This window comes from Genypterus blacodes, unplaced genomic scaffold (assembly GCF_046128005.1).
Source record: "Genypterus blacodes isolate CSIRO-AG114 ecotype Tasmania unplaced genomic scaffold, CSIRO-AGI_Gbla_v1 ptg000258l_1, whole genome shotgun sequence".
Classification (NCBI taxonomy): Eukaryota; Metazoa; Chordata; class Actinopteri; order Ophidiiformes; family Ophidiidae; genus Genypterus; species Genypterus blacodes.
Genome location: NW_027467051.1, coordinates 456,869 through 470,317, shown reverse-complemented (window position 1 = coordinate 470,317; position 13,449 = coordinate 456,869). Strand labels below are relative to the sequence as shown.

At 47.5% G+C, this 13,449-nt stretch overlaps 2 protein-coding genes across 4 annotated transcripts; one reads left to right on the top strand and one right to left on the bottom strand.

Moving 5' to 3' along the window:
- On the bottom strand, nucleotides 1–10,478 carry LOC143016971 (homeobox-containing protein 1). Of its 3 annotated transcripts, XM_076171569.1 has the most exons (11): nucleotides 10,239–10,478; nucleotides 8,945–9,059; nucleotides 7,717–8,149; nucleotides 7,383–7,468; nucleotides 6,882–6,992; nucleotides 5,405–5,629; nucleotides 4,981–5,137; nucleotides 3,802–3,884; nucleotides 2,609–2,704; nucleotides 2,388–2,506; nucleotides 1–1,949 (listed from the first exon to the last, which is right to left on the bottom strand). In XM_076171569.1, exons 2-11 carry the CDS (start codon nucleotides 9,027–9,029, stop codon nucleotides 1,800–1,802), a joined length of 1,545 nt encoding a protein of 514 aa, XP_076027684.1. In that variant the 5' UTR covers nucleotides 9,030–9,059; nucleotides 10,239–10,478; the 3' UTR covers nucleotides 1–1,799. The 3 variants fall into 3 exon arrangements, with proteins under 3 accessions (XP_076027684.1, XP_076027686.1, XP_076027685.1); XM_076171571.1 differs by lacking the exon at nucleotides 5,405–5,629; XM_076171570.1 differs by lacking the exon at nucleotides 8,945–9,059.
- A 1,281-nt stretch (nucleotides 10,479–11,759) lies between these two features.
- On the top strand, nucleotides 11,760–13,091 carry LOC143016953 (gap junction beta-4 protein-like). The gene is made up of 2 exons (XM_076171548.1): nucleotides 11,760–12,395; nucleotides 12,513–13,091. The coding sequence occupies exons 1-2, from the start codon at nucleotides 11,860–11,862 to the stop codon at nucleotides 12,799–12,801; spliced, it is 825 nt and encodes a 274-aa protein (XP_076027663.1). The 5' UTR covers nucleotides 11,760–11,859; the 3' UTR covers nucleotides 12,802–13,091.
- The last annotated feature ends 358 nt before the right edge of the window (nucleotides 13,092–13,449 follow it).

Sequence of the window (13,449 nt, the reverse complement as noted above, 5' to 3'; positions counted from 1 at the left end):
GCTTACAGGCAGGTTTATTATTGTTTTCTTGTCAGATAAAAGCAGATAGAGGAGCATATTAATCATAAACAGCGTGCAGCTTTGGGGTTCCAGACCACAGAAGAGTCTGAGGTGAGTATACAGTCATATACAGGGCAAACCCCACTGGCTTCAATGCTACATAACACTGTTCATATCATCAACAGTCACAATGAGAAGAGGCTGTCAGATCTGTGACGGCGAGTCTGGAACACATTCATGACACGGAATTATTCTGAGGTAAGCTAGAGTTGGCTAGTGTTGTACTGAGCTAAGAAACATCTAGGTACTGTGTATAGTAGTATAGTGTCCCGACCTTATAGAGTCCATGTCCTGCTCCTGTAAGCACAGGCTGCTCTGCTGCTCGCTCACTCGTCTCTACCTTGGCATAGCTTTGGCATTAAGAGGTAACATGGTAGTGCCCTGCTGGGGACCGTGGAGGAAAAGCGTCTTTTGTTCATTTGATGAACGTTCAGGGGGGAGGAGGAGGAAGAAGAAGAAGAAGAAGAAGAAGAACTCCCAAAGGCCTTGGGCCAGTGAATACACGGGGTTACATAATGCAGAGTTTAAGTATTACTCATTCATTCTATTCATATTTCAAGTTTGACAAATAACAGGTTCTTTATACTGCTAATGTAATCTGAAGACAGAAGAAAGCACCCATAGAAGAAGAGACTATATATGTCCTGGGCTCTGTACACACACACACACACACACTCTTCATTATAGTGAGTCACTCATACACACTTACACACGTTAAGCTTTAGCTTATTCCAATATGAGAAGGTGCTTCTAGCATGGAGGCTTTATGATGCCTTAGGATCCCACATGTCACATTTGTTTTAGCGTTCTTTCAAACGTTTAAAAAAGAAAAAAAGAAACCTAAGTAGACTTTAGAGTCCAGCTTCACTCGCTGAGTGTGTGTGATCCAGACAGAAGGTGAAATGTGGAAACACAAACGTAGAGTTAAACACAGAGAACACAGAGATATGCTGAGATCTTATCTAGGCTTGGCTCGCTAATATAAAAAGGTATAAATAACACAACCTGTTACGGCTACACACACACACACACACACACACACACACAGACTGAGAGTCAAGGAGGAACACAAAGCAAAGAGACAAAAACTAAAAGGTGGTGCATTTCTCTGCCGTCTTTGGGATTACCTGAGATTCCAGTGTTCCCTCAGGGCTGCGTTGATTTGATAGAAGGAGTACTGGTTGGTTGGTTGGTTGATTGATTGATTAAAATCATTCAAAGTGATGGATTGAAGTCCTACGAACAAGGTGAGGTCAAAGACATTCAATCACCACATACTCGTCTTTATAGCATTACTGTGGTACGACACACGCACGCAAGCACACGCACGCACACACACGCACACACACACACACACCTGACCTGCAGGCTCTGCAGTCCAGCACACAGCCGCTCTAAATGCTGAACAGAAGGCGTGAAGCAAAGGAAAGAGGCTTAGCTTGGAGTGGGCGAGGTATTCTTTACACGTCTCTCCCTCTAAGGAATTTAGGCATTTAATACCATCTTGGAATGCACTATATATGAGAGATATATATTGCCATTAATATAAGCAGGATTACTGTTGATAAATACAGTGGCCTCCTTAGCAACAGGGACACCAGAGCCGGACTCAGCAGCTCCCTCTGATTGGCTCACAGCCCCACAGGCCTCAGCCGGGGGGGTGGGGGGAGGTGGAGGAGATGCTCATCGCTCCTCTGAAAGGTTTTGGAAGTTGGTGACCTGAGCTCCGCTGGCTGTGGTCACTCTTCATCCACAGGCTCCCTTTTTGAATCCTCCTCTTTATGATCCAGGACCTGAGGGGTGGGGGTGGGACTGGGAAGGGCCGGGACCTCTGAGGCCACCAGTGAGGAGTCCTGTTGGTCAACGATCCTCTGAGAAGATGCGTCCTCCTGAGGAGAAGAGACACTGAGAGGTAAATAACACACACACTCATTCCAATCCACTTTATTAGGTACACCTGTGTAGTAAGATGACCTCATCCCAAAGGTCTGTATTAGGCTGAGGACAGGGTCGGCCTAAACAAGGGCAAAGCAGACCGACTGAGACCATAAAGAGATGGAAGATAAGTTTACCAAGTCAAAATAATTACAATTAATGTAAACCACTAAATGTGAGACCAACAGAACTGTGGTTCCAAACACAAGATCACACATTTGACTTATTGATTATGAAATGAAGAGCATCTTAAAACAGACACATTTGACTTAAGTGTCATTTAACTAAACATATTATCGTAGTGACATGTTTTATAAATTTGAATTGTGGTTCAGATCCAGGACCTTTAGAATGTTTCCCTTAATGTCGTGTTGTACTCTGTGTGGACTCACTTGCTCTGAGAATCGTTGGTTCACCTGATCGCTGAACTCTTGCATCTCGCCCTCCTCTCCGTTGGAGTGACAGCTTGGACTTGGCACCTCGATCCCATGGCTCTCCAGGATGGCAGCCTCTGTTGTGCACGGCAACGAGGTAAAAGACGGAAACACAGGAAGTAAAAAACAGGATGTTGCCGAGAGCCTCCTGTGATAACTCCAGGTACTGAAGTCCTCACCTATGTTCGCTCTCCTCTTCATCTCCTTCCGACGGTTTGCAAACCAGTTGTAGACCTTCAACGCCGTCACACGCTCAAACTCAGACAGCTTGCAACCTAAACACAACAACAACGACGTTCAGCTGTCATAGCGGGAATCCAGAGTCTGATCATCCAGACAGATAAATGCTTTTTAATATTGTGGTAAACTCATTTATTGCACAGGTTTAAAAGCTAATGCAGGGATTTGAAGGATGGAGGAAGCTGCTCCTGTGCCCGGGGGGTCAGGGGTTAATATGAGGGAAATTAGTAATTACTAACAAAATGGGCCAAAGTAAATTAATTTTCAAGTTTCTCTGAGACAAAAGTGAGCAAAGCAGATAAAAAGGTAATTTAATCAGGGTCCACTTCAGCTTTATCAGGGAATGTGCGACTTAACCGCTCCATTATTCTGTGTGTGTGTGTGTGTGTGTGTGTGCGCGCGCTCTCTCAAGGACACATTAGAATGCAGAGGCTTTTAAGATGAATTGCAGAGACTGAAGGAGGGAAATGAAAGAGCCCTTCCTCCCTCCTGACAGGCTGACGGGGCCTCACGCAACACCACAGAAGAAGAAGAAGTTCACTAACTGCATCGCCACAAACACACCAGCCACCAGATTTACTGAGGACGGGATCGATACTTTTCAATCAGTGCGCTGCTGACAGTTAATATGGAGAAGGAACAGTGTGTGTGTGTGTGTGTGTGTGTGTGTGTGTGTGTGTGTGTGTGTGTGTGTGTGTGTGTGTGGGTGGGGGGGGGGGGTTAGGCTGCAAATCAAGAACACCTTGAAAAAGTTCAATCCTAAATAGACTTCACACATTTCAAACTCTGTCCGTCTGTCTGAGGAATCCTAATTTGGAAGCAGTCGCCCTGTGTGAAGTGAACCTGACGTATCGTGTGATGTCATCTGTCATTGTCAAAGTGTTTAATGTGAGGCTGAGGTTGTTTTGGGGTCTAGGCATCAAAGACAAACAGAGTAAACAGTGTGTGTGTGTGGATGTTAGACAGAGAATTGGGCGTCTGAGTCGAGTCTAGACTGGAATTCAGTGACTTTACTGTCTGCACATCTCATGGGACTGAAGGCAGGGACTTCTTCTTCTTCTTCTTCTTCTGTCCAGAGGGATCGTTTACACTAAAGATAGATAAACATGAAGACTGTACATGTCAACATTACCTGGTTTCTGGATGACAGAGTTACAGGCGTTGGCGATCTCCTCTCTCTTGGCCTCATCAGGGTACTGGTTCTCTATGAAGAAACTGGGACAGAAAAGAAAGGGGGAAGGGAAACAAACTATTAACTGACAAAGAATTCCAAACAACAATGAAGTGATGCCTTCTTTCCCAATGCTAGTGACTCTTCTTATTCCCTGACATGCACAGGTTAATGTCTCTGCAGTCTTGTTGTGCTACAGGTTTCAGAGGCTGCAGGTCTGAGCCCAGCTGGTCAAGCAGCAGCAGAGGAGTGTCAGTCGAACGTCCACTTAAAGGAAGAAACGGCTCCCAAAAAACACAACAACTCTGACCGTAATCGTGTCAGTGAGCAGAAGCAGAGTTAGAGATGCATTAAGTGGATTAATTTCTGTGTTTTTCCCCCCGTTGATTAAATCTCTGGGTGGCCTGTCACACAGCGTTTCATTTCTCTGTCTGTCTTTCCCGATCTCCATTCTCCTCATCCTGCTACATTTCTATCCCTCCAAGGCTGAAAAAGAATGATTATCTCACTTTACAAAACACAGGGATCAATTTCCTCCAGTCCTCTCATCCTCTCACTCCCCCCTTCCTCCTCCTCCTCCCTGTGCTGCCCTATCCTGTCCACTCTCTCTCTCTCTCCCTCTCTGACACACAAACACCATCTTAACCTCTACTGTATCGTCCTTCGGTCTAAACTAGCTCATAAAGATCAGCACTGCAGCAGCACTGCGTAAGCTGGGGGGCAGAGCTGGTGGATCTGGTCTGAGGGCCTGTGTGGTCTGATTACTGTGAGTGCCCGGCTGCACCCTATACTTACAGCAAGAGTGAAATAGAGAAATCAATGGCGTACTGTGGTTAGCAGCTGTGGAGGAATGTCTACGCTCTCCTCAGCATCCTCCTCCTCGGCTCAGGAGACTCTTATCGTTTTGGACGGAGATGAAGCAGGGAAATAAAACATCTAACACTCGGTTGCATGGCAGAATGGCTCAGTACGGTTACTGACACGGTTACACGTGTCTAAAGGTTTCTACACAGTTCAGCTGCTTGGATCAGCTTGAGAGCTTGGAGCAGAAGTTGAGGTTCTGCTGTTTTGAGGAGGAAAGCTCCCATTTCCCCATCTTCCCTACGTGGCCTGAAGGCAGCACGTGTTGCTCTTGCTCACCTCTCCATGATGGATTGGCACTCCTTCCTCCAGGTGAACCTGCTTCCTCTGCGCAGCCTCAGAGGCCCGCCCACCAACCCGGACCTGTCAGCCGCCATGATGCCTGTCCTCCAGTCGGGCTCCTCCTTCACCAGAGAGCGCATCGACAAGGTGGCACCTGAGGGACGAACCGCAGAAGCAAGAACTATGCTGGATTATGGTTTTAAAGTAGACGAATAAAGACTTAGATTTGAAGAGCAGCTTAGTTTGCATCATCAGTTCGTCTCTCCTGAGGAAGCAAAGGCCGAGACAAACCCAAGACAACAACGTGGCTGCAGACTGACAGCATGCGGGGCGGCTGATGTGCACCTCCTGAAGCAAAAGCTGCTGAGCCCGGGGCGGGGGGGCAGGGGGGCGGGGAGGGGAGGTTGGGGGGGTCGGTTACCTGACTGGGCCTGGGCGGCCGCCGCGGCAGCAGAGTACCACGGCAGCAAGTGCATCAGCAGTTCTCTCTGCCTGTTCCACACGGGGTTGGGGTTGAGGTTGGTGTTGGGGTTGGGGAGGATGTTGGCGAGGCCGCCACTCGCCCCCGCTACCGTGCCGTCTCTGTCCCCTCCCCTGGCCCTGGGCGTGGGACTCACGCTGTGCTGGCTTTCACTCCACCTCAGCCCTTTGGTCGGGACAAAACCAATGGTCAGGCGTCAGGCAGGCCACAGCCGGAGATCACAGACACTTTGGCTTTGGTGAAGGAAACTACAAATGTCACGTTTAGGTGGCCCCGAGTTTCTGCCATTTAAAAACCTACAGATCTGCCTGAAGCCTCCTAGCCTTGATCAGTGTATTGTATGTGTTAGGCATGTTCTATGGAGCCATAGGCAGGTCCACAGGAGCTCTAAGGGCTGTGGCCACCTTGGATTGGAAAGATTGCAGAGACAGGTTGGTATTGTTAGTAGCACTGTTAATAGCCAAGTGTGTTAGCCATGTAGGAATGAAAACCAGCACCGGAGTACTTCCAGCATCAGGGCTGAGAAAAGACAAAGCTGGGCAGGTGAGCAACCAAAACAAAGCAAAGGTAAAGATGAGGGGAGGCAGCAGGGGGGGGGGGGGGGGGGGGGGGGGCAGCAGATGGTCCAGCGGCGGCGTCGGTTACTTCAGAGACTCGATAAGAGAAAAGAAAAGGCTCAGATTGGAGATAGGATTTGGCGGTAACTGAAAAAAAAAAAAGTGTTTTAAAAATCAATGTCCTTCTTTAGCGGGCGCACGTTTCCTCCATTCTCCATCCAGATCATGCAGGGTGTGTGTGTGTGTGTGTGTGTGAGGTGGCCCCGGAGCTGCGAGGACGTGGAGAGGTCACCATCAATCCCAGCTGTTACTCTAGCCTGTACACACAAAACCGCATTCACCCGCTAAAGTTTCATTTCCAACCAGAAGCCTTAACGTTATCGACCGGCGTCTCCAGTGACAGGTCCACCTTTATCATGTGTCTTTGCTCTAAAATTATAGATTCGGCTCACGTCCTTCCTTGACCTCGCAGCTCTCAGCGACCAGGATAGAATTAGCATGGGAGAGGGGGGACAGGGGGGGGTTACCATGCAACACACACACACACACACACACACACACAGAGAGCTACAGAATGGGGGGGCAGAGGGGGTGACAGATGGGATGAAAGGTTAGCAGGCAGAGGGTCACACATTCATGCCAAACCATAACACACAGCCCATCTAAACGCGTCTGCACCTTCGTCCCCTCCTCCATTAAACCTAGAATCCATCCTCAACTTCATATACAGCTTTGTCTTGGCGTCATCATCATCAACCTTAACCCCCCCCCCCCGCGCTTCATAATGGAACCCTACACTGGGTCTGAAACCGGGCCGCTGTGTTCCGGCCCCACGCCTCCAGCTTGACCTTCAGCCTCACCTGGGTTGTTCCTCTCCAGCAGGTACCAGCGGTAGAAGGCTCGGCGTTTGGAGTCGCTCATCTCCAGGCCCTGCTGCAGCAACCACTGGGAGATGTAACTCTGGCTGATGCCTGCACAGAGGAAGAGGAGGAGGAGGAGGAGGAGGGGGGAGGATGTGTTATTTTAACACATTCTTTAATTGGTTTATGAGAGCATGTGTAGTATTGGGATCAGCGGTGAGGCTCCAAAGCTCTGCTGAGCTGATGAAGGAACTCCCATATCAATACCATCATAACAAAGCTGAAATTTAGTTCAAACAAAAGGGGGAGGAGTCAAGTTTCCCAAGTTCATCACTGATGATTATTAATCCACTGAGAAAACAGCTTTCAAAGTTTATGAACAAGTTCTGCACAGTCACAACAGGAGAGTGAATCCTTTCTGTGATAGATTATGAATGTGTGTCCTTAAACGCATCCTGTAGTGATGTGAGTGTGAAGCTCCATGGCTGAAGCTGTGTGTACCTGTGACTTGGCCCACGATGGCCTGGGAGATCCTGCGGTTGTTGAGGAAGGTTTTGATTTCTTCTTTCACCAGGTTGCTGTCTCTCCTGTAAAGCAGCGTCACATCAGAATCACTCAGCCTAACCTTATTCACTGATGCGTCTCTTTATTCAGCGCTCCCTAAACACCTGACCTTAATTAACTCAACTACATATTCAGGAGAAGAAGCCTGCAGCTCTGGGGACGTCTGCCTTCATCACCTGATGTCTTACTCTCCTTTTGTCTACCCTCATCTATCAACTCCTCCTCAAACGGCCCTGATTCCACTGAGTTAGCTGCCCCGCCCCCCTCTCACCTCATGTACTCCTCCACCTTCTCCTCCAGGTCCCACTCCTCCTCTCCCATCATGTCGTAGCTGAAGGAGCGCTGCACGCCCACGCTGGGCGGGTAGAGGGGCGGGGGCGAGGCCTCGTAGCTGTTGCTGGGGGACAGGGCCGCCCCTTCCAGGCCGGAGGTCTGCGTGGTGGCCGAGGCCAGGGAGAGCGAGGAGGAGGAGGACGAGGAGGAGGACGGGGCCGGAGCGGCGGCGGCGGTGGCGGGGGCGTTGTTGGACGGGGCGGGCTGGGAGTCGCAGTGTGGCTGGCGGTGGTCTGGGTCCAGCCGCTCCAGGGACTCCAGAGCGTGGAGGATCTGAGGCTTGGTCATGCCTGAGAGACGCAGGCGCTGCAGGAGGTCGATCTGCTCGATGGTGTAGCGCGGCTCGCCCTCGCAGCACTCCATCCTGGCATCTACACACAAGCAGGAGGACACACACGGACACGGACACACACACGGACACACACACACACACACACGGACACACATTAGACGGAGCACAAATATAAAAGACGAGCAGGGCTGAATCTAAACTCTCAACCAAACCCTCTGACTGAGTGTGTGAGTGATGAGGTGGACATTAGAATAATGGCACCATAAAACTCAAACTCAAATATTGTGAGTCACTTTAAAACGCCTCTAGGTAGAGCAGCCTGCATTCTCCTCTGGAGGAGCCGTGGGTCGCTCCACACTTTGGCAGCGTCTCAAACACTTGGCACAGATACCGGAGGGTAACCTTGCTCCCTCTGTCCGGGGTGGAATTAAAGGAAGATCACCCTGGCAGACATTAACCAACATCCGCCTGGAACCAATCTGTGCTGTAGTGACGTCACACACTCGTCTAAACAGCCCGTCTGTGTCACGTGGGGTCCGTTTGTGGAAAAAGAACATTTCGGTTCATAAAAGAGCAGCAGGTCAGCTTCACTAAGATCACACTGAGCTCCATATCTGACACTTTAAACACTTTAAACACAGGATGATGAGTAACAACAACGTCCGGTGAAGTGTTTCTGTAAAGTTGTTTCTCTATTTATTATCGTGTTGTTGTTAAATCGCTACATTTGACAGAGAAAAGCATCAACTAAACCCTTAAAAGGTGAATTATTCCACAACTTCTGCTCTTGTGTGTGCAGATAACGGTGCATTCTGTGTGAGAGTGTGTCAGAATGTGAGGCGGTGTAGTGAGTAACGGCGCTCCGCTACTTTACCTGTCGGCGGGGGCGACACGGAGAGGCGCCCCGTGGGGAGTGGCTCTGTGCGCGGGGTCGCAGCCGGGACGCACCACTGTCGCATGGCTCAGCGGAGTTCAGCTCGGCCGGACCTCTAAACGGGCAGACACACACTTCAGAGACCCGCTGCAGTGTGTTTGCGCTCAGGCGGACGCGTGTAGCATGCTGCCAAAACGCTACAACACTACGCTACAAGCTAAAAGTTAGCTCGGCTAGCCAACACCGCAAACTCCGCTCGGAGCTCTGGAAGAAGAGACTCGAGCGATGCGTCAAACACGGGAGAGAAGCACGTACAGACCGGAAATACTGTGGTGACCGCCTTCACAATAAAAGCATGGGTCGTTTCGAATCCTTACATTGATCTAGAAAATAACTAAATATTTGGCAGTGGAAATACTTTTGTTTTAGTCTCGAATCCGTTTTGACATCCAGACTTCAGTGCTCAATCAGTGGTTGGGAGTAAAATCTGTAAAACCCAAGGAGTTAAAGTCTCACTACTGACCCAAAACTGTTGAACCTACTTGGATTAAGTAGCAAAACACAAACAAGACTAAACACAACTCTACCTGCCTTAAACTGCAGCTATTAGACATACATCAGGTCTTCATTACTACTGTGGTGGAGACTGCCAGCCTATCACAGGACTAACACACACAGTTTCACATCTCCAGAATGCATTTACACTACAGGCGGGAACTCCTGCATAGAAACTGTGGTGGATTAAGCAAAAATATAGATTTGAATCAAGGGAAAAAGTATAATTTCTCCTTAAAAGGTGAGTTGAGTCTGGGACAACATTGGGACATCCTGTACAAGGCAGTTAAGACAACTGCTGCACAACCAAGAGACAGTATGAAGTGTGGAAACGGGTTGCCATGGAGATTAGAGAGTCTGTGACATGCAAATACATGTGGACATTCAAAATGTTACACATAAAACAGCACGATGAGATAAATAACCTGTCTACTCGTACGGAACTCAAGCTCTTATTTTGGAAAACAGTGTCCAGCTCGTCCTACATTGCCGCTAGTTAACAGTCTGTCTGCTGTCGGACAGAGCCCCAGCAGCCTCACACTTCTGCTCTTTAATCATCACATGTAACACTGACAGTGTGTCTAATGTACCGCGGTGTTCTTTAATCCCACAGTTGTTTGCTAATATGAGCTAAATGTCTAGACCCGAAGCCTCGGCACCGCTGGTTGCTAACTCGTTAGCTCGCTCGCTAGCTGAGTGGCTAGCAGCGGACCGTCCCGTCGCGGCGCGCCTCTCTTACCTCCCGGCGCTGTGGAGAGACGGGCGGCACACCGGCCGGACGGAGAGGCGGTGAAAAGTGTAGACAAAGTGAGCGTCCACCCGATTAAGTAACTCCCCGGTGCGAAGTTTTCTGGTTGAGTACCGAGCCGAGGCTGAAGCGCGCAGGGTCACATTGTCTAGTTGAGCTATGCAGCGGAGAAATTGTCTATGCAAATGTGAGTGTCTCAATTTATGACCCCTCACCCGACACCACCATCAAGCCACACATAATAACAATCACCACTTCCGGTTATTATGCACCAAAACAAAGCGATGTCCGAATTACATTGTATAAAACAATACCAAAACAAACATATACATATAATTACATTCCAGCAAAGTATACCTTCAATAAAACGCAGCCAAACGCATAATGTAGATGTATGTCAAGTATTCTGTACATCGTGTTGTTTGTTTTTGTAATCGAGTTCCATATTAAGCCTTTTATTTTAAAGGCATATGTCCTTTGATCTCACTCAATCTGGTTGGCTTGATGGTTGCCGCCACACACATTAAAATCGGTTTAACTGCAGCTGAAAGTGTCTGCAGGAGAACAAACAGCTGAGGAAGAGTCAAGGCTCCTCACACACAAGGGTGTTATTACAGAGATGATGGGCTGATGTGGCTTCTTCAGTACAGTAACACATCGACAAAACATCACATATATTTAGTTAGAGAACACAAGCAAGAGAATTGTATTTTTGTCTGTGTAAACAAAAAAAAATTTGATTTTTTTTTTTTTTTCAAATTCTTTACTTCCCATTTTCCTTCATAACATGTTGTAAATAAAAAGTTTGTAAGTGAGTACATGTGTAACTGGTTTCATTGTGCAAACATTTATGGTTTGTGGTTGTCGTCATAGTAAAATAAGCAACACACAGATGTTAACTGATGATGAACTGATGGAGCAAAACAAGTGTATTGATGTTTATATTAAGACTGAATTACAGCACATGTGTGATAGAATAGAAGGAATTTATATAAGTAATTCATCATATTTCAAAATCTAAAACCAATGTCATCAATAAAACATGATCAATACTGCACATACAGTTATAAACTTTTTTTTAAAACTTTTACCAAGTAACTATCCGGAAATGCAGTAAATAACCTTCAATCCCACGCTTATCAAACCCCTGACCAAGGCCCTGGACACAAGAGACTGAGAACAGGCGGGCATTCAGTTTCTTCCTTTATATTATAAATGCAGTGTTGAGATTATTCAAGAAAAAATAAGGCTTTAAAATAATCAGTATTTGTATTTTAGAACTATAAAGTCAACTTGACCAGCTCTGTTGTCTTTCCCACACCTTCTCTCCCTCTCTATGGGCATTTCTCCCTCTCTCTCTCTGCTGCCTGTGTCCATTGTTGTATTTGCTATCACCTATTCCACCGGTGACTGTAGTAGAAAAATGACTCTATGTTTGCTTAGTTCGATTTTCCTCCCTCCCCTCCAACCGGTGCCAAGAAGGCAGCAGTAATAAGTGCTGTATTAAAGAGCCTGACATTGCTCACTTTGTGTCCCAGCCGTCGGGCAGATTATTTCAGCACTTTGTCCTAACAGATTGTTGTGGCCTTTGGGGTTCCTTTCTTGTAAAATCATGAACTGGGCCTTCCTGGAGGGCCTCCTTAGCGGGGTGAACAAATACTCCACAGCGTTTGGTCGAATCTGGCTCTCCGTTGTGTTCATTTTCCGGCTCATGGTCTTCGTGGTGGCCTGCGAGAAGGTGTGGGGAGACGAGCAGAAGGACTTTGACTGCAACACCCGGCAGCCCGGTTGTCTCAACGTCTGCTACGACTACTTCTTCCCCATCTCCCACGCTCGCCTCTGGGCCGTCCAGCTGATCTTCGTCACCTGCCCGTCCCTCCTGGTTGTTCTACATGTGGCCTACAGGGACGAACGTGAGCGCAAACACCGGCTGAAGTACGGCGACGACTGCACCCCTCTCTATAGCGACACCGGCAAGAAGCGGGGGGGTCTCTGGTGGACCTACTTCTTCAGTCTGGTCTTCAAGATCACAGTGGATAGCGTGTTTGTCTTCTTGTTGTTCTACATCTATGAGGCCACCTTCTTTCCACCAGTGGTGAAATGCAGTAAGAGTCCATGTCCCAATGTGGTGGACTGCTACATCGCCAGGTAAGAGAGAGATCAGCAAGAAAATCTGCTTGAACAAAAGTTAACAAAGCTAAGTTCCCTGATGGAGTTTGTAAGTGTTGTGTATCCTTCATCTGAAAGAATGTGTTTATCCCTCAGGCCCACAGAGAAGAAGATCTTCACAGTCTTCATGTTGGTGACCAGTTTCGTGTGCATCCTCCTCACTCTGATGGAGGTCGTCTATCTGTGTGGGAAGAGATTCCTGGAGTGCTGCGGCCGTCGCTCCGTGAGAGAAAACTCCTTTGTCATGGCCAGAACTCCTTTGACTGGAAAGGAGAACTCCATCTACAAAGAGCCTAGACTGGAGAAGGCCAAGATGGATGAAGGCAACGGAGAAGAAGCCAAAGAGAAGCTCCCGGCCCCGGCCTACAGCCTGGCCGTCTCCTGAGAGACGCTCAGCCGCTCTTATGATTCTAACAGTGATCATGAAAATGTTGTTTACAAAGGTCAATTCCATGTTTCCCTTTGTTTCAATTTTGCCTTGAGATCCAGCAATATTTCTGTCCCTAAATATTTAATATTGTTGCTAAAAATGTATGTGATGCTTTTTTGTAAGCATGAGATCTGAAGTGATGAAGTTACTGTAAATGTACTTTACTGGGCATTTAGATTATTGTCTTATATTTTATTATACATTTCTTGAATATTGTGGCTAAGAAATAAACATTTATTCACTTATTATCGTGTGTGAAAGTTGAATTATGTACATATAGATATATCAGCATAGTGAGAATGACATCACCAGACTGCAAAACATAAGTATAGGGATGCAAAATGGACCTTTTCTATAGACACACCTCACTCTGTAAGCATCTCTAATCTATTTATGATCGGATACATATACATGATGTCCTGCATGAGGCATTTAGCTGCATAAGTTGAGCCAATAGAGTTTCAGATTGAAGCCCTTGTGATACAGATCTGATTGTAAACGTGAAAACAAATATAAAGTGACACAGCGAAACCTCTTGCCTTCAAGACAATAGAGTGATGGAATGGGAACAATATTGACCAAAGTTGATAAAAAGTGACCACT

What these genes read in the sequence shown, in the direction of transcription:
- LOC143016971 (XM_076171569.1), bottom strand. Translation starts at nt 9,029, where the DNA reads ATGCGACAGTGGTGCGTCCCGGCTGCGACCCCGCGCACAGAGCCACTC. An exon ending in TGCCAATCCATCATGGAGAG is followed by an intron (nt 3,885 to 4,980) that starts GTGAGCAAGAGC and finishes TTTCTGTCCCAG; the next exon opens with TTTCTTCATAGAGAACCAGT. An exon ending in GAAGAGGAGAGCGAACATAG is followed by an intron (nt 2,507 to 2,608) that starts GTGAGGACTTCA and finishes CGTGCACAACAG; the next exon opens with AGGCTGCCATCCTGGAGAGC.
- LOC143016953 (XM_076171548.1), top strand. Translation starts at nt 11,860, where the DNA reads ATGAACTGGGCCTTCCTGGAGGGCCTCCTTAGCGGGGTGAACAAATAC. An exon ending in GTGGACTGCTACATCGCCAG is followed by an intron (nt 12,396 to 12,512) that starts GTAAGAGAGAGA and finishes TTTATCCCTCAG; the next exon opens with GCCCACAGAGAAGAAGATCT.